We start from the raw sequence: 27,754 nt of genomic DNA on the forward strand, positions 1-27,754 counted from the left end.
GGGGCGTGCTGGTGGCTTCTGGGAGAGGCGTGGGGCCAGGGCAGGCAGGGACCCTGCCTTGGCGGCAGAGGCAGCCCCACTACACCGCTGGAGATCATGATCAACTGGTTGGTGACCACTGCTCTAAGCAGATGGGACAGACTTTTCCCATTGGCTTAATAACTCCACCTCAGCGAGAGGTGGTAGCCATGGTGGCAGAAGCTCTCCTCCCAGCCCCAACATAGCGCTGGCTACACAGAGGGTTAAGGTCGGTATAACTACGTCACTCAGGGATTTGTACTTTTCACACCCCTGAGCAACGTAGTTATAATGAAGTAAGCATGTTGTGTAGACCTAACCTAAGTGAGCCTGATTGCTCCCTGTTTAATGATCTGTCCTCTTCATTATTTACCACTCCCTCAATCTTTGTGTCATCTGCAAACTTTATGAGTAATGATTTTATGTTTTCTTCCAGGTCATTAATAAAAATGTCAAATAACATAGGGCCAGGAACCAATCCCTGCAACATCCCACCAGAAACAAACCTGTTTGATGATGATTCCCCCTTTACAATTACATTTTAATACCCATCAGTTAGCTAGTGTTTAATGATTTAATATCTTCCATGTTGATTTTGTTTGTCTAGTTTCGTAATCAAAATGTCATCCAGTACCAAGTCAAATGCCTTACAGAAGTCTAATTATATTACAGCAACACTCTTTTCTTTATCAGCCAAACTTGTGGTCTCAGGGCCGCCCAGAGGATTCCGGGGGCCTGGGGTCTTCGGCGGCGGGGGGCCCTCGCTTCGGTGGTAATTTGGCGGTGGGGGGCCCCTTCCGTTCCGGGACCCGCCGCCGAAGTGCCCTGAAAACCTGCGGCAGGGGCCCCCTGCCGCCGAAGCGGGACCCGCCGCCGAAGTGCAGCAGGGTCTTTGGTGGTAATTCAGTGGTGGGGGCCCCCGCCGCGGGTCTTCGGGGCACTTTGGCGGCAGGTCCCGGAATGGAAGGACCCCTCGCCGCCGAATTACCGCCGAAGACCTGGCTGCATTTCGGCGGCGGGTCCCACTTCGGCGGTAATTCGCCGGCGGGTGCCCTTCCGCCCTGGAGCGGAAGGACCCCCCGCCGGCGAAGAGCGGAAGACGCTCCGGGGGCCCAGGCCCCGCAAGAGTTTTCCGGGCCCCCCAGAGCGAGTGAAGGACCCCGCTCCAGGGCCCCCGAAAAACTCTTGTGGGGGCCACGGCGGGACCCGGGTCCTGGGGCAAATTGCCCCTCTTGCCCCCCCGTCTGTGTGGTCTTATCAAAAAAAGATCTCAAGTTAGTTTGACAAGATCTAGTTTTCATAGACCCATGCTGCTTGGCATCAATTATATTAACCTCTTTTAGTTCTTTATGAAGTCCTGTATCAGCCATTCCACTATTTTCTCCAGGAGTGATGTCAGATTGACAGCCTATAATTATCTGGGCCATCCCATTTACCTTTTTAAAATATTGGCACATTAGCTTTCTTTCTGTCCTTTGGCGAGTCCTCATTGTGCCAAGACTTATTGAAAATCAACATTAATGGTCCAGAGAGCTCATTGGCCAGTTCTTTTAAAATTCTTGGATGCAAATTAGCTGGACTGGCTGATTTAAAAATATCTATCTTTAGTAGCTGCTGTTTAATATCCTCTTGAGCTACTGTTGGAATGAAAAGTATTTCTGCACTGTATAGGAATAATATTATTATTTATTACTTGTATTACCATAGCACCTAACAGAGATGGACCAGGACCCCATGTGTGAGGTGCTACACAAACACAGAATAAAAAAAAGGCGGTTCCTGCCCCCAAAGAGTTTGTAAGTTAAGTAATACATCAGCTGGCTTCTTCCCGAATACAGAACCAAAATATTTATTGAACATTTTTGCCTTTTATACATTATTGTTGGCAATTCTATCATTTCCAGCTAGTAACTGACCAATACTATTGTTAAGATTAACTTTGGTCCTAATATACTAAAAATCTTATTGTCTCCATGTGTCCTTTTGTTTCCATTACCAATTTTCTACAATTCCTAGCTTTTAAATTATATTAATTGCTATTAGCATCCCTCTATGTATTTATTTATTTGTTTATTTTAATAGCTGCTTTCACTTCCCCTATAAGGCAGGTTGGCTTTTTAACCAGTGTATCCTTCTTTCTTCATTGTGGGAGCATGGGTTGGCTCTGCATATTTAAAGGGCCAGTCTTGGAAAGGCACGATGGGAGGAAAAATGCTCCTGTAAGAGAGTGATCCTGCTCTGGAAAGAGTTAGCAGAAAGCAGCAAGTCACCAAGGAATGTGTTCTAGGGAAGAGGTTCCTTTGGTGCTGTGCCTGTCATCACTCTCTCCCAGGGAGTGTAGGGGAATGACACTTCAGAAATGGGAGGAGTTGTGGAGGGGACAGTCTCGTCTACATGATTTCTGGGGACTGTGGGACTGATCCCGCTGAAATGTAACAGGGCAGGAGCAGAAGCTGACCCGGGGGCTTTAGAGACCCCTGAAGCTTCTAATAAACATTGGGGAAGGAAACCTACTCAGCAAGGTCAGGCTCCACTCATAACTCTCCTGTAAGGGCTTTCTGACCAGGCTCCAGCAGAGCCCACTGGTGAAGCAAATAGCTATCTCTGCACAGGTCACCTCACCAGCCCCTGAATCTGCATATTCTAAGAAAATAGCTGGACACAAGTTTTTCCAAGACTCTTAGGAGTGAAAGATCATGTGTCATTGGAAATGCAGTGTCTCCTAGATTTACAGTAAAAGCTTGCAGACTTTGGATTTACATGTATGCTTTGCACAGTTATCTCCTTTTTTGTCTGATTGTGAGTGGTTCCTCTCCCCTACAACTTCCTCGAAAATATTTAAACGTTTATATTGCATCCATTAATGTTTTGCAGTATCTTTCTAGGTGCTGTAACTTATTGTAGCCTGGCTTGCCTAGACACATTGTATGACCAAAATATCAACACAGCATAGGTGCTGGAACTAAGGGTGCTGGAGGTGCTGCCACAACCCCTGGCTTGGTTTCCATTATATAGTGGGTTTACAATTTGGTTCAATTGCTCTCAGCCCCCCACCCCACATACAAATTTTTCCAGCACCCTTGTCACACAGAGCTAATTTTCTCTTTCTTTCTTTTAGTGGGTGCTCTGAGTTTGCACTAATAGGGTCTGTAGGTTATTGATGAATAGACTGAAAATGCTAGGGCTGAGCTTAGTATTTTGTTAGCATATTGTTTATGGTATTTGATAGACTAGGACATAGATTTAATGTTACATGTTACCCCCTAATTCCTCTTGATCTGAAGTTCAGTCCGGGGAGAAGGCAAATGGAACTGACACACTTTTAACTAGCAGGCAAAGATCTTCCCGTTTTGCTCATTGATCTGTTTCATGAGACTCACACCACACGCGTTCACGTATAAAACGGAACAGAAGGTCTGTTCATGTTTTTTTTTTTAGCGCTGCAAAATGTTGCCAGTTCAGCCCCCGCGGAGATCCGTGCCTGGATACGAGGGAGCCAAGATAATGAGCTCGTTTCGTTGGCCCCATAGCTGGAAAGCGCCCGGATCGCAGGAAAAATAAAGCTTTTAAAGGGCTGTGCCCGGCACTACGCTCTGTCGCCGCTGCACTGAACCACGCCAAGCACACAAGACCTGTGCACAGCAGCTCGGGCAGGGAACAAGCACAACTTCTTTGTCTTTGCCACATCAGCAGGTGGGTGGGATCGGGCAGATCACAGCACCCAGGCATCTCGCTAAGTAGGCGAGTCACCCTAGGGGCGACCTGTGCCCGCGCAAAAATTCTTCTCACATTAGCAGTGAGGACCCGGGCGTCACCCCGGATCGTTATTTTCCTTACTCATAAGTTTAAGGCATGACAAGAGAGTGGAGCAGCTAGAGGGGGGAGCCGAGACGGATGCTATACAAGTCGGGGTGAGCAAGGCTGCAGTTCCACCCCGGATTCAGGTCAAGCCAGGCCGCGGTTTCAGACCCTCCTGACGCTTCCACCCGTGTCTCTTTTCAGCGTGAGCTTTGTTTTCGGGGTAGAAATCGTCCAGGGTAATCGCCGTCGCGTATGCAAATATGGAGACTTCGGACGCACAGGATTGTGGGAACCGCGCGCCTTCCCTTCTCGCCCTCTTTGCGGCGCGCGCCCGGGAAGGGTCGCGCGACGCAGCGCCGCGCCGTTGGCGCCCGGAGCTGGGAGGGGAAGCGGAAGTAGTTTAATCTCATGTCCGGGCCTCGCTCGCTGCGTCTTGTCTCTGGGCCCCACGACAAGATGGCGGACCTGTCCCTGGACGAGCTCATCCGGAAGCGCGGTGTGACGGTGAAGGGGAGGTGAGCGGCCGGGGGCCCGGGACGCAGCGCGCCGGGGCGGGGCGGGGAGTCCCCGGCGGGACCCCGAGCCCCACTATCGCCCCGGCCCGGGCCTGTTCCAGCGGCGCCCGCCTCCTCCTCACACCCCCGACTTCCCATTGGCTGAGTCGCTGTCCCCTGGGACCCCTCTCTAGATGCTAATTGGCTGGCCTTGTTGTCAGTCAGAGCGGGTGGGGGGATGGAGATTCGGGGCGGGGGGCAGCTGGGCGGCGGCGGCGGCTCGCCCCCCGCCTCCCCCGGGCGTGCGGGACCGGCCTCTCCCGTCTGGGGCCGGCAGCCTGGCAGTGCCGCGGGGGCCGCTGAGCCCCGAGCGCGGGGGGCGCCCTGCCCTTTCCCCGTGCTCACCTAGCCCCCCCCCCTGCAGCTTCCTGCCTCCGCCTGCGCAAGCCCCCTCCCTGCCCGGGCAAAGGGCTTTTATCCCCCTGTTGCCTCCCGAGGCTGCTGCTCCGCTGCTCTTCTCTCGCCTCCCCTACTGCGGCTTTGTCTACACTGGAGAACTGAACCAGGCTAAGCATAAAGGGTTCAGCCAGTCCACACTAGCCGTGCTGAAAGGATTCAGTAACTATTGCAGGTTTGCCCTGCAGCCACGCTAGCACACACTGCTTTATGTGTAGGACTTCGCCTTTTCTGTGTTCTTGGGTACCCTGCCTGCAGTTCCCGGCACAGCTCCCAGAAGCAGTGGGACATGGAAGGCCTAGTTTAAACATTTGGGCTAGTCTGCAACCACACTGGCAGGAGTTCAGGCTGAAATGATTCAGACTAAACAGATCTGAAAAATCATAGTCTCCTTCATACCCGCAAAACTATTCAGCGTACTTGTGGATGTGAAGTGTGTTATAAGGTAGTTAGGAGGTGAGAATCATTCTTAGCATAGCAAGTATATATCTAGTGTAGACAATGTGCCCTCTTGATTTTCCTGCCCAGCTACCTTCTCCTGTGGCTGCTTTTGACCTTCCTTTTAGCCTCAGACACTTGATGCCCCTCAAGACCCTGTCCGTGCTTCACTTCTCTCTCTCTGCTCTTCCTAGGCAATCCAATCTACTCCCATGGTTTTAGTTTGGGGAGAGGTTAGACTTGAACATGTGCTAAGGTGGATGAGTTAAAGTCTATACTGTCTTGTCTAGCATCATCTTCTACAACAGGTTAGCCTACGCATATTGACTAGTGCAGCATTTCTCAACCCCTGGGTTGGGTTGCAAGAAATTGGGTTCCGAGAATGTTTCAAAGGGTCACGTGGCAGCTCCTGTCCCACAACCTCTGTGGTCCCAGGGCCCAGCTGTCATGATGACGGGAGCCTCAACAGTCCAAATTTGAGTGAGCCATGCTGTAACCCTATGAGCCAGGTCAGAACTCCACTCACAAATTTGGTCCAGTCATGGGGGCGGGACCAGACCAGCACTGCAGCCCCAGAGGTTGCAATGCCTGGAGCGGAGAGCCAAACCCAGCCAGCCCACAGCACAGGAGCTGCCACTGTGGGTGAGTGCTGGGCAGGACCCAACACACACTTCCCTCCCCCCGGGCAGGATCTGACTGAAACCACCCCAGGACCTCCACCCCCAGACTATTTACTGGGTTGTGACAAGTCATAAACATTTACAAATGGATCCTGAGCCCCAAAATATTGAGAACTACTTGGCTAGTACATTTTAACACACTTTTAAATCCTAGTCTAGCCAAGGCCTTGGCTTTGTCCCTTCATTCAAGCTTTCCTGCATGCTTGGGACAGTCTTATGCCGTTTATTACACCAAGCACTTCCTCTCTCTTTCAAAACCCTTCTTAACTGGAATCCTTACAACCTTCATTTGCTCAGCAGTAATCTGTCAACAGCATCCCTTACTTGAACATTTGTGCCTTGTCTATTCCTTGTTCATGGTGGCTGACGTAGATTGTAAGCTCTCTGATCCAGCTAATATGCCTTACTTAGTATTTGGCAAGCAGAATTAATTTGTATTACTATATAATGCTGTTTAATACAGCCTTGCAAGATTGTCATGAAAATTCAAAAGTCTAGGCATAAAATCTGCTTGCCCACTCAAACATTATGAAAGTGATAACTCTTATTTTATTTGTCACAATCAAGCTGTTAAGTAGAATTTGTACTAACAGGAACAGAGTTATATGGAGTGATATGGTTACTGATTTCTCCTGTATTAGGGCATCATTCAGTTACTACAGGAGTGATTCTCTACAGAAAAGTGACAGTCATCATACCACTACTTTTTTCTTTAACCCTTGCTCTCAAAAACACTGATTTAACTTAATCTTCAATACAGAGAATCCTGGCTGATTTCAACAGCGTTAAGTCGATAGCAGTCTGTATAATTCTGCTCAGATGCTAATACTGGAATTGGGTGAATTGAAGTGAGACTGGCGTAAGCCACTCACACATCCCAACATCTGAGGGTCATGCACGTCAGGAAAACATAACTTGTGTCTGTCTGACAGGAATTCTTGAAAAGATGTCAATACAGGTTAATTTTGTTTTTCTGCCAGGGCATAGTGTGTTACAAAGAACATGTTGAAGGACGTGTTGAATCCAAAAGCATGGAAAGCTGTTTCTGTCCTTTTGGTCCTTGCATGGTTCCCCCAAAATAACAACCCTTGAAGTCATACGGGCTTAGATGGGAGCTGATGTATGTTCAGCATTTATAGCTGCTTAAGTATGGACTTAGGAACCCATTTTTTAAAATCTTGTTGTTTTGCCTTTTGCATATCATATATATAATTTATAAATCAGCTTATAAAACACCTAGGACCTTTAGATTAAATAGACTATTGGAATATCACTCTGCTGCTGTTCTGTATATACACATGCATACACGGGGTTCTGTTTGGGAATACAGGGTTTTGTTTGCACCCACAGAAATGTTTCCATTAATGTTATAACCTGCTTTATCAGTCTGAAATTTCTTTTTCCAGACTGAACAGCAGGCCAGTATTTGGAGGCATTCGATCTCGAATTGGGATCCAGCAAACTCTTCTAAGTAGACCAACGCCAACCATCAGCTTCCAAAGGACGTTTGATGCCCGGCAAAAGATTGGCCTCACAGATGCCAGACACAAACTGGGAGTTAAAGATGCTCGGGAGAAACTGCTTCAGAAAGATGCTCGGTTCAAAATCAAAGGGAAAGTGCAGGATGCCCGGGAAATGCTGAATTCCCGCAAGCAGCAGAGTGTGCCTGCTGAGAAGGTGACCAAAGTGATAGATGCCAGAGAGAAGATCAGCTTGAAAAGGAGTGCTCCTACTGCTGCAATTGTAAGTCCATCTGTGGGGACAGTGACCCCAGCCATGAAGATCACCAAGACAATTCAGGTAGGTAGTCACTGCTATCCTATCACTTGATCCCCACCATCTGTGCTATGACAGGCCAGTTACAATCATAACGGTTGGATAGATGAATCCAAATGATTACAGAGGAGGAGTGTGGGAACCATAGTGATGAATTTTAACCCAGACACTGAAATAGGCATGCCGGGTTTTATGGTGTCTGTGGATTTTTGGTATTCGGAGTGTTTTCTGCAAGATCTGAGCTTTCATGTAAGCAAAAGTGATTCTGGTCCTTCTAGTGGCCAATAAAATCTTCTACATGTGACTAAGGCAGCGTTCTGAGTCTTCAGACAGACTGAAGTAGTAGCACTGAGAGGTATGAAGCACCCCCATCTTGCCCAGAAAAAATCTGAGGAAAATATAAGTATCATCATTAACTCCTACACTGCTGATCATCATAGCAAAACACCCATCTGGATAGCATGGTTGGATGTTCTGTTAATTGGATAGGACTGTCTGCAAGAATTAGATTACAAGTTAGAATATGCAGTTATTTGCATTTATAACAGATATTTACATTTTTGGTCTTAATTTCGTCATCTGCTCTTCTATTCCAGCCCTTTTCCAGCACAAGCTGATGATGACCTGTTTTAGCAGGAAAGTTCTCGTTTTCAGGAAGTGGCCTAGTTACTTGACAAATTACAAAACTCGGGTTTTGTCCCAGTTTCAGTATAACCAACTGATTGGCCTGCCATCTTTCCTCTGCTCACTGAACTCTGACTTTACCCCCTTGCCATGGATACAACCTTTCCCATCCACCCTCAGGCAGAGGTGGATTAAGATTTATTGGAGCCCTGGGCACAAAGAATATTTGGGTCCCCCCCATGCTCCTCCCTTTCCCCCGCCAAGGCCCTGTGACCTGGCTGAAATGGGATAAATGGCCGGTTTTGCCAAAAAGGGACGGGGGGGGGGTGGAGAGAAGAGTGGCGGTGCTTGGGGGTGAGCAGCAGCAGGGCCCAGGCCAGCCCCGCACAAGAAGGCAGGGGGGAATATGCTCACTGGGCTCCAGCTGCCAGCCTAGCCAGCGGGCAGGGCCTCGGGAAAGAGGAGGAGCAGGGTGGCAGGACCCTGGGAGGAGAGGAGAAGCAGGGGTGCAGGGCCAGAGTTCCAGTGCTCCTGCAGGGGCCACCACATTGGCCGGGGCTCCTGGGCACAGGCTCTGTGGGCCTGTGTGATAATCCACCACTGCCCTCAGGTAACGTGAATCTCAGCTAACTCTCCTGGACCTCAGTGCCACTTATCACCTGCCAGGCTCCCCAATGAACTACACGTGCACTTAGTGCAGTGAGTAGACCCAGATGTCACTGTAAAGGAGGAGAGGATGCTGGACAGCTAAAAGGAAAGGTGCCGGGGGAGAGCAGCAAACCTCCGCACATGATAACAGGAACTTACAACCTGATCCTGACCCCTTCTGGCTGCTAAACTGTCCTCCTCCCTAGGATGAGCATTACAGCTACCAAAACCTTTTGCTGAATCTCTTACCTGACCACTCTTTTCAGCTGCTTCCCATGTCTGCTAGGAAAAGCCATTTTCCCCCTTGAATTTGGAGGACTGAATAAGACTCTTTTTTGAGAAATTGCACATTACCTCTGCAGAGTTCCCAGTCCTTGCCAGCCTGGGGAGTGAGAGACTGGACCAAAGGATAGAAGCTGGCTCTCTCACATGGTAGTGTGATGCATTAATCACAGTACAGTAAAGCTTCCCATAGTCATTGATTATTCAAATAGTTGACACTTACAGCAATCCTTGACAGTTAAGGTAAAGGGATGTGTACAGAGCTCTCGGCTGTGAGGCATTAAGACGCTTGCAGTGCACACTATAAGATTTAAGTGGCTTCTGAAAACTTGGTCTACTTTAATGCCCTTACTGATATTTTTGACAGACTCCTCTTGCCCTACTGAGCTGACTAAGGAGTAGTGCAGGGCTTCTTAAACTTCATTGCACCGCGACCCCCTTATGACAACGTTACTACATGACCTTGGGGGTGGGAGGGGTGGAGCCCAAGTCCCAGCCCTGCTGTCCCATGTGGGGGGTGGGAGCTCAGACTTCAGCTTCAGCCCAGCAAGTCTAATGTTGGCCGTGGTGACCCCATTAAAATGGGATTGCAACCCACTTTGGGGTCCTGACCCACAGTTTGAGAACTGCTGGAGTTGTGCATAGTAGAGTTAAAAACAACATGAAATCACATAACTAAAACCACAGAGGAAACCCTACATGTGATCTAAGATTCTTCACAGCTGTTGCCAAAATTCCCAGCTGTTTGCAATGCCCCTGTTCACAACCCACAAACTAAACTGTCCTGGTCCCATCGGGCAGACAGCCATGTTGCCTTGGGATGCAATCTTGTCAGATCTCTTGATCATTACCTGAATGAGGGGCCTCCAAGGAAACCTCAGGGTGCTGCAGGAAGTGGTGTTGGTGGTTTAGTAGGGAAGACATTCTCTCTGAATCTGAATCAGTGGCAGAGAAGGAGCCTAGAGGGAGCTGTGCTGCAGGAGATGCTGCCTCCTAGAAATGCAAAACTGAGGCTCTGACTGGTTGAGATTATTAAAAGTTCCCATACTACTTTTGCAAAGGGAATATTAGCCCCACTGTCCTGGACAAGTTACATACTGCTCTCAAAGATGGCTGCTAAACTGTTAAGAGACCCAATATTCCAGAAAAGGAACCTTCAGTTATGGAATGGTGAAGTTGTAGACCAAGGGTCTCAAACTCAAATGACCATGAGGGCCACATGAGGACTAGTACATTGGCCCGAGGGCCGCGTTACTGACACCTGCCCCCTGCTGCCCTTGGCCCTGCCCCCACCCCATCCCTTCCATGAGGCTCCGCCCCGCCTCTTCCCACCCCTTCCCTGCCCCCATTCCAACTCCTTCCCCAAAATCCCCACCCCAACTCTGCCCCCTCCCTGCCTCCAGGGGGTGCAGGAGGGGTGTGGGGTGTGGCAGGGGCTCAGGGCAGGGAGTTGGGGTGTGGGGTGCAGGAGGGATGAGGGGTGCGGCAGGGGGTTGGGGTGCAGGAGGGGGGCTCAGGGCAGGGAGTTGGGGTGAGGGGTGTGGCAGGGGGTCAGAGCAGGGGATCGGGGTGCAGGAGGGGTGTGGCAGGGGGCTCAGGGCAGGGGATTGGGGTGCAGGAGGGGTGTGGCAGGGGCTCAGGGCAGTGGGTTGGGGTACGGGGTGCGGCAGGGAGCTCAGGGTACGGCAGGGGGTTGGGTGTGGCAGGGGGCTCAGGGCAGTGGGTTGGGGTACGGGGTGCGGCAGGGAGCTCAGGGTACGGCAGGGGGTTGGGTGTGGCAGGGGGCTCAGGGCAGTGGGTTGGGGTACGGGGTGCGGCAGGGAGCTCAGGGTATGGCAGGGGGTTGGGTGTGGCAGGGGGCTCAGGGCAGTGGGTTGGGGTGCAGGAAGGGCTTGGGGGGCGGGCTCTGGCCCAGCATGTACTGGAACCTGGGTGAGGAGAGGCGCAGGGGTGTATTGCTGTTGCTTCAGGCACCACCCCCAGCATCTCCCATTGGCCGGGAACAGGGAGCCGCGGCTAATGGGAGCTGCTGGGGGCGGTGCCTGAAGCAACATCAACACACACCCTGCGCCTCTCCTCCCCCACGTTCTTTCCTCTTTCCGCTTCCCAGAATGGCGCGGGGGCAGGGCAGGCAGGGTGTGCGCTGGGCCAGAGCCGCTCTAGGTAAACACTGGGGAAGGGCGGGGGGCTCCCGCGGGCCGCATATTTGAGACCCCTGTTGTAGACCCTGGGTTTATTCCAGTCGCACAGGGTAACTGGTCAGACTGCTGAAAGGACCAGCTGTACCATCTTGTGCAGCATTAGCTTCAAGCAAAACTTCATACTAGAGTAGGGATACGTTCATGCTTGATATAGAACAGAACTTTTGAATTACTTTGATCCTTAGGGTGTAGGTTTCTGGACAATACCATAAAATGTGGTTATATGCACTGTTGCTTCCCACAGCACCAAAGAAGGGCAGTCTGCAGATCCTGTCACTTAGCTGTATTTAATATTTGTATATGCATAAGTCTGATCTTAGCCTTGCAGGTTTTAAATTCATCTCCCGCTAATCTTAAGTCAAAGCTCACATAATTGGCAGTTATAAATCCTCTACCTAGGCCTTAGCTCTTAATTCCTTTGTTGTTTTGGGCTGGTGTGTCATGCTGAACACTTACTGTAGAAAAAAAAATTGATTCTGCATTATTCTGTCTCTTCTGTGCCTTCTAACTGAGGCTTTGTCTCTATGTCCTACCATATCGTGCCATGGTATGTATGAGAGCAGGGGTGTGAGTCTTGTTTAAGTATTCTTGAAATGAACAAATGGCTGCCCTGTTTTGAGACTGGGACTGGCAGATTCTGGTGTTAATACTTTGTCTGTTTCTTTCCTCTGATACCACAGCAGAAGGCTGCAGTCCCAGGACACTCTCATCCTGCAGGAATGAGGATCAATGTAGTGAACAACCACACACAGAGACAGGTGAGTTCCATTCACTGGCAGTACTGGTACTATCCACTTGTTATTATGTGTTTTCCCCAAGGATTAGTAAATGTGACGGGGGCACCTTTCATTTTCCTCTGGGTTCCAGTATCTTGGAAAGGGAGGAATTTGAAAGTTCTTTCACACCTTGACTCTTGTGTATTCTTGTGAAGAAGGTAGAAGGAGGAGAGGTCAAATAAAAGGGACCTTTTATATTGTAGCTATCGTACATGACAGTTCTGAGAATACAGGGTGGTATTTACAACTTTTGCATTTCTGAGTTTTAAAGTTTCTTTGCAGAATCCTCTCCTGTGTCCCTTCCCTCCAAACTCTTGTCATAAAATCGTTGGTAATATCACACCAGATCATGCAGTTGGTCCATCTAGTCCAACATCCAGCCTGCTCTGCTGGATCTGATTGTGGTCTGTTCACAAATGACCAAGTGCATTATGTGGGGGGGTTCCCCCTTCTCAGAAGTTCTGAATACTGGACCCTGATGAGGCAGAATGCTGGATTACGTTGACCAGTGCTGTGATTTAGCCTGGTAGTTTCTGTATTCATTAACTGAGCACACTTCTGGAGGTCTGAGGGAGACATCTGGCACTCTGTGCTGTCACTTTCTTTTACCATATTTGCATTTGAAAGCTTTAGCACCAGCCAGACTTGTAACATTCTCATCCCCTTTGATTTTTTTCTCTTTCTTCTTCTGTACCCAGGCTCTTGTTTCTTTTGGGGTTTTCCGCTACAATATCTCTCAAATCTATTTTTTCCTCTTCATAGCTATGGTAAAATCTTTTCCATGTCTTGGTCATCTCTCGCCTTGATTAGTGTAATTACCTTCTCCCTGGCCTTCTTTGGTCTTACCTCTTAATTTACTCCCCACCCCTATCTGCCCAGAATGCCATTGGTTAGAACACTTCTTTCTTCTGGCAATGTTGCTGCATTCCATGAATCCCTTCACCAACTTTCTCTTTCCATCCATGTCAGATACAAGTCTCTTGTCCTCATCCTCAGTGTTCCTCGCAACTCCATCCCTACCAACACTTCTGCTCTCATTTCATCCAACTATCCCTCTTCTTACAGTCCTGCTGCATCTCTTGCCTTCATGCTTTCTTCATTACTGCACCTTATGCTTGGAACAGACTCCTATTTCCTGTGCCCAACCAGAACCTGTGTCCTCCTTAAACCCACTTCTTTTGCAGATCCTTTCTTCACTGATCTCCACACTTTGTGAACTGTTTCCCTGAGTATAGAATTATAGAACTGTAAGGCACCTCGAGAGGTTATCTAATCCAGTCCCCTACACTCGTGGCAGGACTAAGTATTATCAAGACCGTTTCTGACAGGTGTTTGTCTAACATGCTCTTAAAAATCTCCAATGATGGAGACTCCCCAACCTCCCTAAGCAATTTATTCCAGTGCTTAACCACCCTGACAGGAAGTTTTTCCTAATGTCCAATCTAAACCTCCCTTGCTGCAATTTAAGCCCATTGCTTCTTGTCTTTTCCTCAGAGGTTAAGAACAATTTTTCTTCCTCCTCCTTGTGACAACCTTTTACGTAGTTGAAAACTGTTATCATGTCCCCTCTCAGTCTTCTCTTTTCCAGACTAAACAAACCCAGTTTTTTCAATCTTCCCTGATAGGTCATGTTTTCTAGACCTTTAATTATTTTTGTAGCTCTTTGGACTCTCTCAAATTTGTCTCCATCCTTCCTAAAATGTGGCACCCAGAACTGGACACAATACCCAGTTGAGGCCTAATCAGTGCAGAGTAGAGCAGAAGAACTACTTCGTGTCTTGCTTACAACACTCCTGCTAATACATCCCAGAACGTTCACTTTTTTTGCAACAGCGTAACTCTGTTGACTCATAATCAGCTTGTGATCCCCAGATCCCTTTCCACAGTACTCCTTCCTACGCAGTCATTTCCCATTTTGTATGTGTGCAACTGATTGTTCCTTCCTAAATGGAGTATTTTGCATTTGTCCTTATTGAATTTCATCCTACATACTTCAGGCCATTTCTCCAGTTTGTCCATATCATTTTGAATTTTAATCCTATCCTCCACAGCAGGGGTCCCCAACCCCCGGTCCGCGGCCCGGTACCGATCCGCGGCCTCTTAGAAACCGGGCCGCGAACCGACCCAGTGGAGCTTCCGCAGGCATGCCTGCGGGAGGTCCAGCTGAGCCGCGGGACGAGCGCTCCCTCCGCAGTCGTGCCTGCGGGAGGTCCGCTGCTCCCGGGGCTCAGCTGGAGCCGGTGGACCTCCCACAGGCGTGCCTGCGGAAGCTCCAGCTGAGCCCCGGGAGCAGCGGACCTCCCGCAGGCACGATTGCGGAGGGAGCGCTCGTCCCGCGGCTCAGCTGGACCTCCCGCAGGCACGCCTGCGGAGGGTCCGGCAAACGAAACCGGTCCCTGGACCTAAAAAGGTTGGGGACCCCTGCTCCACAGCACTTGCAACCCCTCCCAGTTTGGTACACCTCTACCCTATTATAATGTGACCCGATATAACACAAATTCGGATATAACACGGTAAAGCAGCACTCCAGGGGGGAGGGGCTGCGTACTCTGGCTGATCAAAGCAAGTTCAATATAATGCGGTTTCACCTATAACGCTGTAAGATTTTTTTTGGCTCCCGAGGACAGCGTTATAGCGGGGTAGAGGTGTATTGTCTGCAAACTTTATAAGTGTACTCTGTATGCCATTATCTAAATCATTGATTAAGATATTGAACAGAACCAGACCCAGAACCGATCCCTGCGGGACCCCACTCGTTATGCCCTTCCAGCATGACTGTGAACCACTGATAACTACTCTCTGGGAACGGTTTTCCAACCAGTTTTGCACCCGCCTTATAGTAGCTCCATCTAGGTTGCATTTCCCTAGTTTGTTTATGAGACTCTCATGCGAGACAGTATCAAAAGCTTTACTAAAGTCAAGATATACTGTACATCTTTGTGTTTGAGTTGAATTATAAGCTCTTTGGGCAGGTATCTTGGCTTTGTGTTTTGGAAACAACCATATGCATTTATGTTTCCCCTTAAAAACAGTATTGGCTACAATGTAATGAAAGTATTTGGGAGTTCCCTGCAGTGTTGAGGGTAGGGATTCAAAGCATCTAACGAAGCTTGGAAATGAATTTTTCATTCAGCAACAAAGAATGTCGACCTCCTCAGCACAGTGTTTTCTGGGACTGGACAGGCATCTAATGTGTTGAAGAACACAGTTTATTCAAAAGGAATTTTGAGCTCACATGCATTTTGCAGCCATCTGCTTACCAAAAAGTCATGTACATATGCTTTAGGCTGATAGCTGGCAGGATGTTAAGGAACAGCAGGCACTAAATCTTCACTGTATTAATGTTGTCCATGAGTCCACATAATGTCCAGGGATTCAGAAATCTGTATGTAGCTGCAGTATTTTTGGAGAACTCTCTTTGCTGTGACATCCCTGAGGAAGAAGTGTCATTGCGAGAGCACTCTTGTGTTCACTTGCTTTTCGAATCAGATTTATCCAACCTCAGCTCTTTGTCACTGAGTTGTGAGGGCAGGAGCAAGGCACAGAGTGGGGTTGTTGCTACCATGGCCTGGTCTACACTAGGCGTTTAAATCGGTTTTAGGAGCATAAAACCGATTTAACGCCAAAACCGTCCACACTAGGAGGCACCTTATATCGATTTTAATGGCTCTTTAAACCGGTTTCTGTACTCCTCCCTAACGAGAGGAGTAACGCTAGTATCGGTATTAACATATCGGATTAGGGTTAGTGTGGACGCTGATCGACGGTATTGGCCTCCGGGAGCTATCCCACAGTGCACCAGTGACCGCTCTGGACCGCAATCTGAACTCGGATGCAGTGGTCAGGTAAACAGGAAAAGCCCCGCGAACTTTTGAATATTTCCTGTTTGCCCAGCGTGGAGCTCCGATCAGCACGGGTGGCGATGCAGTCCGAAATCAAAATAAAAAAAAGAGCTCCCGCATGGACCATGCGGATGTGATCGCTGTAAGGGCAGGCAAATCCGTTCTATCCGTTCTATCAGCGCTCCGTTACAGAAGATGAAATTCAGAATCCTTTTTTAAAAATCTCCAGACAGACGCCATAGCAGGGACTCAGCGCACTGCAGCGTGACAAGCGTAACGGAAAGCCAAAGAATCAAATGGATGCGCATGGACTGGAGGACTGAAGCTATCCCACAGTTCCTGCAGCCTCCTAAAATTATTTGCATTCTTGGCTGAGCTCCAAATGCTTCTAGGGTCAAACACAGTGTCTGCGGGTCAGGGCATAGCTCGGCAATCTACTCACCCACCCCCCACCCACCCCCAGAAGCGAAAGGTAAAACAATCCTCTGACTCTTTTACATGTCACCCTATCTTTACTGAATGCTGCAGATAGACGCGATAGTGCAGCACTCAACACCAACATCCTTGCTCCCCCCCCGTCATGGGCGGCTGATGGTACAATACGATGGAAATCCATCCTCATCATCAGCATAAGCTGATCGTGCAAAAAGATGGAAATCCATCCTCATCATCAGCCTCAGCTGATGGTACAAAAGGACTGGTAACCGTCCTCGTCATCAGCCTATTGGCCCTAATTTTTTCTGGTGGATGGATGGTGCAATATGGCTGGTAACCATCCTCATCATAGCAACAGGGGGCTGAGCTCCATCAGCCCCCACCCTTCATGTGTAAAGAAAAGATTCAGTTGCCCCTGGACTAGCAGTGGGATGCTGGGCTTCTCTCCTACACACTGCTTAATGTCCTGTCTGGACTATCATAGCAGCTGGAGGCTGCCTTCCACTCATTTCTCACTAACAAGTCAGTGTGTCTTATTCCTGCATTCTTTATTAATTCATCACACAAGTGGGGGGACAATGCTACGGTAGCCAAGAAAGGCTGGGGAAGAACGGAATCAACAGGTGGGGTTGTTACAGGAGCACCCCCTGTGAATAGCATACAGATAATTTCTGCGGGCTCTGACACAGAGCAGGTGGTTCTCTAGCACACTTGCCTATATTAGGCAGCACTGATTCTATTTTTTTATACCAAAAAGGAGGGATTGACTCAGGGAGTCATTCCCAATTTTTGCTTTTGCGCCCCTGGCTGATCGGCCAGGGGCACTTATGACAGCAGCCAATGGTACAAAACGATGGAAGGTACAATATGGCTAGTAACCACTCTTGGCTTTGGCGCCCCTGGCTGATTGACCAGGGGCACTAGCAGCAAATGGTACAAAAGGACTGGTAGCCATGATCATCCTCAGTTCCAATTTATGGAAGGGTTTGGATGGTGCAATATGGCTAGTAACCATCTCTGCTGTCATGCAAAAGCAAAAGCATGCTTCTGTGTAGCGCTGCTGAATCGCCTCTGTGAGCGGCATCTAGTACACATACGGTGAGAGTCACAAACGGCAAAAAAAGCTCCATGATTGCCATGCTATGGCATCTGCCAGGGCAATCCAGGGGAAAAAGGCGCGAAATGCTTGTCTGCCGTTGCTTTCCCAGACGAAGGAGTGACTGACGACATTTACCCAGAACCACCCGCGACAATGATTTTTGCCCCATCAGGCACTGGGATCTCAACCCGGAAGTTCCAAGGGGCGGGGGAGGCTGCGGGAACTATGGGATAGCTAGGGAATAGCTACCCACAGTGCAACGCTCCAGAAATCGACGCTAGCCTCGGACCATGGACGCACACCACCGATTTAATGTGTTTAGTGTGGCCGCGCGCACTCGATTTTATAAAATCTGTTTTACAAAACCGGTTTATGCAAATTCGGAATAGTCCCGTAGTGTAGACGTACCCCATCTCTCTGACAGTGAGCAGGTCTGTTCCTCAGGCGGTTGGAGTTGGGGAGGGGAAGGTGATGGGCATGGTGCCATCTAAAGTAAAACCACGCCCTTGTGAGACTATTGTTTGCTTGCTGTTTGTCTTTAGGGCCTGTATGACATGGAAGATGATGATGAAAGCGTATCTCCCCTTCCTAGCAAACAGATGAAAATCACCACCACAAACAGCTTCCTGCACAACGCGGTAAGGGAGTGTCTCAACAGTCCCCACCACACCATGCTCACCTTGGGTGGACACGCAGGCTGCAGCTTTACAGGGCTTATGTTCTTTTAAAGTATGTAAAAGATCCCCTTGGAATGTGTTTGCCCTCAGCCCCTCCCTTTCCTTCATGCCTGTGCTTCCAGCTTTACCTTGCAGGTCAGAGGAGTCCCCTTTGGCCTCCATACGTTGTTACAAGCCTTTTGCAGCCAGAATGACTGTTTACCGTCGCTGGTAGGAGATTCCTGCATGTTGGCTTTTGGCTGTCTTCCTCTTGTGGGGAATAGTTCCTTGAACCTGGCTCATCGTTGCCTGAGCATGCGAATAGTGGAAACTTGCTGGTCCCACTGATCCCAGACTGGACAACTAGAGAGAGAGATCCTCTTGCATTGCAAAATTGCAGCTGGCTGCCTATCCGCAGGCACCAACCATCTGGGGGAGAGTGGAAAAGCAGGCAAATAGATGTGGCTGTCCTGGCACCCACAGTCTGGTTTGGTCCATCTAAGTCAGTGCTGAATCAGTGCCACTTAACTCCTGGAGTTGCCAGCATCTGACTAAGATTTAAAACCGAGCTGCTGACCACTTGAGGTCATTAAAAATTCCTGGATGTTTTTTTGCAAGAGTAGAGATGTTAGTTCCAATATACTGACCACATTTCAAGCATAATCATTATATTCTGCTGATCTAAAACTCCCCAAGCAGCCCCCAGTTGGAGATGTTATTCTTCACATCTCTTCCTGTGATATTAGGTTAGTGTTTCTGGAGAAGAATGGCCACTGCATTCTAGCCCATAGATAGATAGATGAATCTTAATGGATGAGTGATCTCTGCAGGCAGTTTGAAAAGTGCTTTGGGATCTTCAGAATGAATGATGCAAAATGAAATTCCTTCTTAACTGAGCTTTACTACTGCAATGTGAAAACAAGTACCTTTTAACAGTGCTTGTCTGCAAGGAGCAGTGATGACTGTGTTTAGGGGTAAATGCATCCCTAAGTGCTTTAGCTGATTTCCCCAGCCAGGGGTGGAGCTGCTGAGAGTCTCCAGTAGCTCATAAAGTCAACAGACTGGGAGGGTGTGACAGCACCTCAGTGTGTGTTGGTAATTCTCCCTGGCAATTGCTGCTTGAAAGGGGGTTTCTGCTTGAGAAGGTTACGTCTTTCAAGGATGCTGTTATTCACCCTTTGTTTAGGCTGGGCTGAGTGGCAATAAGTTCTCTCTTTCCAAGACCGTCCCCCTCACCAAAGTGGTCCAGAATGACACCTATACAGCCCCCCCAGCACCTCTCTCTCCCATTCGGACAAAGGCCCTGACAAACATGTCCCGGACCTTGGTGACCAAGGAGGAACCACCAAAAGAACCAGCACCTGTTGAGGTGAGTACAAGATAAGGGGTCTGCCTTCTAGTGGAGACCCTCCACACCTCTAAAATCTGTCTAGATGGGCTGGATGGAGAGCTCGCTTCCACATCTCCCTCCCACACCCTCAACATGGGATTTGTTGCTTAGAGGGTCAAGCCAATCTAGGTGACTAGAACCCACTTCCAGGCATTTTAAAGCTGAATCTGTCTATGAATCCTCATTTATTGCTAAACAGTAAGAAGGGGGAACGTTTGGGCTTCCCATCTTGATGTTTTTGTTGAATTTTCTGTCCCCCAGAAGTCCTGGCAGAATCCATGTTGCTAGGATAAAAGATAAGAAATGGGTGGTTACTTCGACACCAGTGGTGATTTCAGGGACCAATGGGATTTGAGATTTAACTGACTGTTTACATGTGCAGGGCTAAACTAATGGTCACACTTGGGGTTGAGATGGAAAAATAACTTCAGAGACCTATCAGCAGGAAAGATGGGCTTTATCTGTAAAGCTAGGTTTGAGGGAGCTTAGTACTGTCTTAGCTTCTCAGTACTATTGTTTTTCCCTCTCCCTTCTCCCATTTGCCTTCCCTAAGGCCCTATTTGCATCAGTTTATTCATGCTTTCTCTGCCATGATGTCTTCTCTGATGTCTTTTACTCTGTCCTTCTGCATATGATATGCTCTTCTTTGTGTTGGCAGCCGGTGTTCAGCCCTTTGGAAGGCACAAAGATGACTGTGAACAATCTGCACCCCAGAGTCACAGAGGAAGACATTGTTGTGAGTGCCATTTATTGCTGGGTTCTGTGTGGCTAGAATTTCCCTCATGCCCCTCTCCATAGATTTGATTGCACTAGCCACATTTTGTGTTAGTGCAGGGGTTGGCATTTGTTTGGGTTTTTTTTGTTTTTTTTGGGAAGAGTTCTGAGAGTTCCCTACCGTCCACTTCTTAACCTTTATGCTGAAGAAAAATCCCTTTTAGGGTGCATTGAGACCATGTCTAGTTGGCTGGAGGAGTTGATTTCAAGGGATACATGGCATTGTTCTCACCCTTCTACTGCCCACCCTCCACACCCAAAACCTCCACAGCACTTGCTCATAGTAAGCCTCCCTTGTGCTCCCAGCCCCTGAGCACTAAACATAGGCCCCCAGCTGATTAGAATTCTAATTTGTGTTCCTTTGAGAAATGAAAAACATGGAAATCCTTTTAATCCCACTTTGGAAAAACCTTCCTCTCTCTTTCAGTTAGACAGAGAAGGGTTACTGGGTTTAACTCCAGTTATTTCCTATGCTATGAATTCTTTCAGTTATTTCCTATGCTATGACTGAAGTAACCTTGAACGCTTCATCCTGCAGTAGTGTTAGTAATCAATCTATCAGACACCAAGTACTTATACTAGTGGTGGGCAACCTGCAGCCCATCAGGGTAATCTGATTACCGGCCCCGAGACATTTTCCTGCCATTGACCATCTGCAGGCACGGCCCCCCCCCGCAGCTCCCAGTGGTCACTTTTGCCATCCCCGGCCAATGGAAGCTGCAGGAAGCGGCAGCCAGCACATCCCGGCGGCCCGCTGCTTCCTGCAGCTCCCATTGGCCAGGAATGACGAACCGCAGCCACTGGGAGCTGCAGGGGGCCATGCCTGTGGACGGACAATGTCAGCAAAATGTCTTGCGGCCCACAGTCACATTACCCTGATGGGCCGCAGTGTTGCCCACCACTGACTTATACCACAGTAGGTATCTCTAAACTGCTAGCTATTTCACTCCCAGTGTCTTGAACTACTCAGCTGTGGATGTGGGGGTCCTCTTTCTGAGCCTGGCCCACCATGGTAAGACCGTCAGATCAAAGCAGTAACTCTAATGTGGCACTGACAGCAAGCACAGCCTTGACCTGCTGTCTGTCCTCAGGAGCTGTTCTGTGTGTGTGGCGCTCTAAAGCGAGCCCGTCTCGTGCACCCTGGAGTGGCTGAAGTGGTCTTTGTGAAGAAGGAAGATGCCATCACAGCATATAAGAAATACAACAACAGATGCTTAGATGGTAAGTTTGAGGCTGGAGTTGGTCGCGTGCATGAATCAATCAAAGGCTTTCCAGCTCGGTGCAGATTTCAGAAGGTAATTCAGAGTCTTGTGCTGCTCAAGGAGGGAGTGTGTCAGGGAATGCTACTGAGAGCTGGATAAAGGGGGTTGGGGTTCAATGCTACAGGTTTTATGTAGGTAGTTGAGTATCTCCACTGTCCATCAGTGTTGTTTTCAAAATCTATTCCCCTAGGGGAGCGGTCTAGCTCAGAGGTTGCATCTGGCTTCCGCTGAAGTTAAAAACACAAAATTCTCCCCACCAGATAAAACTATTGGTGCATCTAATCCAGTAGCCTGTCTCTGATCCCAGCCAATGCTGGACACTTCACAGGAAGGCATAGTGTCCCTGCTTGGGCAGTATGACGAACCCCTGTTTTTTGCAAAGGCCTCAAGGCACATCCAAAGCATTTCTGAAATCAGGGGGTTGCAAAAATGAATATCAGTCTCTGTATGGATTTTGTATAGTATAGTGATTCAGCTAATACAATTTACCGATATATTATTGTAGATAGAAATTCATTGCTGACTCTAGATGGTTATTCACTTGCTCTTTGCCCTTGAACTTGAGGATTGATGGCTCTTGTAACTTTATCCTAGCGAGCAAAGTCACTTAAGGTGCAAGCAGCTCAGAACCGGAGATTCTCCTGCATCTTTGCTAAACCATTACAGCCTACTCTGTAATTGCTCGGCCAGCTGTTATGATGGTGCTAGTGTTGTAATTGCATTAAGCTCTTACGGTAGGTCTGCTGCTGCTTGCAAGTGCTCTGACTTTGCCATGACTCAAGAGTGAAGCTGCTGTCTCTAATGGCTCCCCACAATTCCCCAATGTGTGGGGCTGCATCCGCTCACCTCTGTCTGCACGTCAGTGTAATGCTTCTGGGGTCTTGCCTTGTTGGGGATATGAAATTTGGTTTTGGGTTTTTTTAGGGCAGCCAATGAAGTGCAACCTTCACATGAACGGGAACGTCATCACATCAGATCAGCCAATCTTGCTGTAAGTGCTCAGGGTGGAAGAGCCAAAAGAATTTGCAGGTTCTGTTTTGGGGAGGACTTTTTGAGGTGAGGTGCAGGAGGAAAATTTTTCTATGGTAAATTCTTCTCACAAGAAAATCCTCTGTAGCCCTTTCTCACCTACACCCCTTCAGCTGCACCTAGCGCTGGATTGCAGCTGCTGCCTTTCCACTCAAGGAAAACAAGATGAGACTCCTTCCACAGCCCATCAGTGCTAGCCTGACTGGCTGCAGGATTGCTCCTGAGCAATGCAATGCGTTCCCTTCGCATGCACCTGAGTTGAGTGTGCTGCAGTCTGTTTCCATAGCATCCCTAGCCCCTGCTAGCTCAGGAATGAGAGGCTGGGACCAGGAACCCTTCCATGGCTGAAAGCATATCTGAAGCCACACACCCAATGTCTTGGAGGGGGAACAGTGGTGTCTGAGGCTGCCCTAGTCTTATTGTAATGTGAGATTAACTATTGTGTCTGTTTTTCATCATGCAGTCGATTAAGCGACACCCCCTCTGTGAAGAAGGAAGTAGAACCACGGCGGTCGAGTGCAGGTGCCTCCTCAAATCCGCCAGCTGAGGTGGACCCTGACACCATTTTGAAGGCGCTCTTCAAATCCTCGGCGGCCTCTGTTTCTGTGCAGCCCACAGAATTCAAAATCAAACTCTGAGAAGAGTGGAGGCGAGCAGTGGACTGGAAAACTTGCTGAAGGCTTGGAATGGGGAGAATCACGTGGGAGCGCAGGTGTTACTGTGTTTGCCCACCTTGTGTTTTTTGTTTTCTATGATCGCTACCTTCCTGTACAGTAGTGTTCCCTCTCATGTGTGTATTTTCTGTTTTCATAGTTGGAGTTTTCTTCCACATTTTTCCAAGAGAATAACCTCCCCCTTCTGCCAATGAGATATATTACCAAGCATAGACTCATGTAACTCCCTCATTTGCTCCACACCCCCTTGTGGTCAGCTATTAAAAGTGCACCCTAGAGACTTTGAGGGAAGGGGAATGATAAACAGCACATCTTGTCCTCTGGCTAACAACCTCTGACCGAAAGGTGAAGCCCCTCTGTTATTGTCGCTTGATACCAGATTTAATTTTTAAAGCTGCTGCATTTGGGGTGGAGCCAGGTGTGATGCTCAGAAGCAAGCAGCGTTTTGACAGTTTTATCTCATGTGCACCTGGTAGGATACAACTTCTGCCTGGCTGTTAGATGCTTTGCTGATCAGCAGCTGTGACACTTGGAGGCTCTGAGAAGAATCCAGCTCCCCTGTTTATCAGCTGATGGAAGAGTTTGGGCTGTGGGGAGGATGTATGCACAAGTGCAGACATACCGCATCTAATCTGCTGTCACAGTTAAGCCTCTGCTATTGTCCTGGTGAAGTTCAGCATTCAGTAACGCACTGAGGGGTAGAAAATAGCCCAGGCTTCTGTGTAACGTGAATATATCTGCTCCTTAGGGTACCCCAGGGTGATCTGCCTTTTCCTTCTTCTTTCTGGACTAACTTCATGTGAGAGCAGGGCTTTTGACCAGAAACACTAGAAATCGAGTGTTTTCCTTCTAATTAGGTTGAGTCATATCACGTTCTCCCAACCCCTGCTGTCCATGTAGGGACATGAGCTTTTTTATTGGGTGGGGTTGGGACTGGGAAGTCCTTCTAGCATCTCCAGTCCAATTTTATGGAGAGGAGTGGGTTGGGAAGTAAGTCATGTACTAATATGTAGGAAATAATCCTCTTGTCCACCTGCTTTGAAGGAGTATCAATTGTAAAAGGGCTCCACGTGAGCTATGCTTGGCCGCTATACAGAACAGTTGCTCATGTACATGGGCTGGAAGGATGGTGGAGGCACTTCATGGCCTCAGAGGGTTGGCCGTTGGGAAACCAGTGTAAGGTATACAGCAGAGAGGAGAGCATGGAAACCAAGCAAGCCCCAGGTAGAGCCACAAGAATGTACCTTCCAAGGAGGGATTGTTTGTCTATGATGAGCCATTGGCCACTAGGTGGGACTTGCTGTACTCCCACTGTTAGCATAGCATTAACCCAGTGAAAATTGGGAAATCCAGGTAGCTCTAACTCTATTAGTTTCAATTGTATTATGAGAAGAGGGAAATGAAAACCACCCCAAAATCTGGCTGAAGTTTGAACTTGATCCTTCCAGCTATGAAACTAACCAATTCTGGTCAGCACTGCTGATATTCTTTAGTGAACTCTGTCCAGTACCATTGTAGATTCAGACTCCATTTCTTGGTGGACCCTATGTTTCTTTTGCACTCTTGTGCAAACTCTTTGTTCTGTCCGGCGGCTACAAACCATTCCTCTCTCATGCCATTTCACTCGTAGTCATGGAAAGAACTGAGGACTCAACAGAACTTGCTTTTCTGAGTACTCATTGAATCTGGAAAATAACTGCAGTTATCGGGGATTTTTCTTATGAACTGCAAGTGTATGGGGGAAGGGTTTGAGACACCAATTGTTCCTCTTTTAGATCACCCATCAGACATCTGTGTTTTAATAAAAGGGGGTGGGAGAAGGGAGTGTTAGGGGTTGGAGAAGACTATGTATTATCTGTTTCAGAATAAATGTTTGTTATACAGAGATTGGATTCTAAACTTCTTAAGACACTGAGGAAATTGACAGAGGCCAGGTCAGTTGAACTTTGAATCAAGCCTGCTGCTTCACTGGTAGAAAGAAGTTGGGAAGTCTCAAATCAGTAGTGTTGGTTCAGTGAATGCCATACATAGTTAAGCACAAGGTGGGGCAGTGGGAGGAGAGTGCATGCCTGGCTCAGCTCAGGCAATTGGGACTAATATGACAAAGCCTTACAGCTTTGGTGCTGAAGTTCAGCCCAGCTCACTATGTCATCAGAATTATTACCCGCTGATAGCTGGCTGCTGTCCTATGATGTGAAATGAGATTGGTAGTCTTGGTCTAATTTTTAGTAGCTAGGTATCCACACTATCAAAATGGACACTGTCAGTCCACATTATTGGCAGCTTGAAGGCAAAAGAATGAATGGAGCTTTGAGACTGAACAACCCTCAGGGTTGAAATATATTGGTGAGATGATGTGGAGAAGTTTGCATTGCTGCTGTCTTCTCCATACCTGTTCTGAGAGAGGCATTCAGTTTACAGGTCTTTTAGGTATCTTTCAGGAGCACTAAGCTCACAACAAACATTTAATTAAAGAGTAGATCCTAACTATGCATTGTCTGAGCCTTTTGGCAATTCTCACTTCATGAAGGTCTACAACACTTGTAACAGTGGAGGGGAAAATATGTTCCAGTGTTCATTTACACGGTAATCTTTTTGGAGCAGGGACAGCACCGAGCCCAATGGGCCCTGAACCTGAGTAAGGTCTTTCAGTGCTACTGCAATATAAATAAGGCAACAAGAACCTGGGAACCTTACACAGTAGCACAACTCTCCTGCCTGCCTCAGAAAATCTTGTCTGTCCTTCCTCCCAGTAATAATATTTCTATCATGACAGATGAAATATCTATAAGGCCACTGACCTTCCAAGTGGTGGAGTGTGTGTGTTTGATGATAACCACAAGAATTCCTGTGCTGCATCCTTATTTTTAAACATCCAAATGCTCTGTGGTGGTGTATTTACCCAGCCCATCATGGCCTCCTTAGGACAGGAGACTTGAGTTGTCTGCATTGCAAAGCCTCTTTACGTGGATGCTTACCTTCCTTTTCCCATTTGACAATAAACATGGTGGTCTTCAGCCTGGCTAAGACTATCAGGACTGTGTGGAGCAACAAGCCCTAGAATGGCCACTGACCACTTAGCAAGCATGTAAACAGAACCTAGATGATGACAAGCTTTCAAAGTTTATCTTCCTGATAAAAATGCAGTCTTAAGGCTCTGAAAGGGTTTGTCACTACTGTAAGTACTGCTCCATGGAGACAAACCTGCAGTAACACTAATCCTTTTAGAGGACTGTTGTCCTGTTGATCCACAGTTAGTTCCAAAGGCAGAAAGGCATGGTGCGTTCTGGTGTCTGTCTAAAAATGTTCTGCATAGTAGATTATTATGCAGTTAACAAGGAGCTTTCTGATTTTATACACTAAGCCTCAGCCACAGCTGGAGAAAGGATACAGGTCTAGGTGGGTCACTAATCTCCATATTTTTGGCATAGGAAGTTCCTTTACCGTTAGGATGATGTGAATGTAGACACATGCATTAATGGTATTTGTTTAAGGAAGAGATGGTCACATTATTAACATTGTGATCATAGGTCAAACCTGGGATAATTTAACTGACATGGACATTTATTTAGAAGGCCATGGCACACTTTTATTTCCCCACAGCCCAGGAGCTCAAGTGTGACCATTGAGAATGTTTGGATTATACATATACTGTAATGGAGAGCCTGGGTCAAAGGTGAGTTCTACTAACAGACCTTATTTGTAGAATTCTAATATAATTAGTAAGTTACCCAAAAAAAAGTGCATTTGTCATGTGTTACCTGTAATGGTGTAGCAGTGGGGGATCTTGACCTTGGTCATTTCTGAGACTTTAAATCTAATGAAGGTCACCTTTCTCATGATATCTACAAAGTGTTCAATCATTTATCCATATCCATTTTTATTCATAATTTAAATAAACCAAATCTTGCCATCCTTACTGGATCAGCCTATTCTGTTAATCTTGCTAATTTAGAGAATCTACCCAACTGCTTTAGACTTCCTATCACAGCTCATCCCTACCTCTCCAAAGAGCTCTCATATCTGTGGTGAGCAGAAGTTAAAATGGTTGAGAGAGAGTTTTGACTCAGTTGCAAAAAATCTGTCTCTTAAAGAAAACAATTTGTTCCATGGGAGCTGGGATTCTCATGTTAGAGTGAGGGAATGGGGCAGAGCCTTAGATTCAGCTGCTCATTTCATAGGATTCCATCTTTTTTATCGTCTTTAAGCATTCTGCCACCTTAGTGATTTTGTATCTTCCACTGACAGAGACTTAAAATCAGTGGTTTGTGTGAAATTAGATGGTGGTTCAAGTTCAGTTTCCAGTGGCCCACCCTATCACAACTGTCAGCAAAGATAGGTAACAGAGATACAATTTCTCTCACCCTTCACTGCATTTCACTGTGGGAATTGGATAGTA

The 27,754-nt window shown here is 47.9% G+C and overlaps 1 protein-coding gene and 1 non-coding gene across 2 annotated transcripts; one reads left to right on the plus strand and one right to left on the minus strand.

The window, feature by feature from the left end:
• Window positions 1–3,722: 3,722 nt before the first annotated feature.
• On the minus strand, window positions 3,723–3,872 carry LOC123362321. Its single transcript, XR_006576421.1, has one exon. It is a non-coding gene; the product is annotated as a U12 minor spliceosomal RNA (small nuclear RNA).
• Window positions 3,873–4,149: 277 nt separating this feature from the next.
• POLDIP3 (DNA polymerase delta interacting protein 3) lies at window positions 4,150–27,270 on the plus strand. The gene is made up of 9 exons (XM_044983380.1): window positions 4,150–4,334; window positions 7,294–7,687; window positions 12,099–12,176; window positions 18,113–18,208; window positions 19,413–19,595; window positions 20,275–20,352; window positions 21,482–21,611; window positions 22,577–22,643; window positions 23,145–27,270. The coding sequence occupies exons 1-9, from the start codon at window positions 4,228–4,230 to the stop codon at window positions 23,317–23,319; spliced, it is 1,308 nt and encodes a 435-aa protein (XP_044839315.1). The 5' UTR covers window positions 4,150–4,227; the 3' UTR covers window positions 23,320–27,270.
• Window positions 27,271–27,754: the final 484 nt, after the last annotated feature.

Source organism: Mauremys mutica, chromosome 1, assembly GCF_020497125.1.
Source record: "Mauremys mutica isolate MM-2020 ecotype Southern chromosome 1, ASM2049712v1, whole genome shotgun sequence".
NCBI classification, from domain to species: Eukaryota; Metazoa; Chordata; order Testudines; family Geoemydidae; genus Mauremys; species Mauremys mutica.

Bases quoted from the DNA above. Each gene is read 5' to 3' on its own strand.
- POLDIP3 (XM_044983380.1), top strand. From the start codon at position 4,228: ATGTCCGGGCCTCGCTCGCTGCGTCTTGTCTCTGGGCCCCACGACAAG. The intron at 4,335-7,293 runs GTGAGCGGCCGG...TTCTTTTTCCAG, and splicing joins GGTGTGACGGTGAAGGGGAG to ACTGAACAGCAGGCCAGTAT. The intron at 22,644-23,144 runs GTAAGTGCTCAG...TTCATCATGCAG, and splicing joins TCAGATCAGCCAATCTTGCT to TCGATTAAGCGACACCCCCT.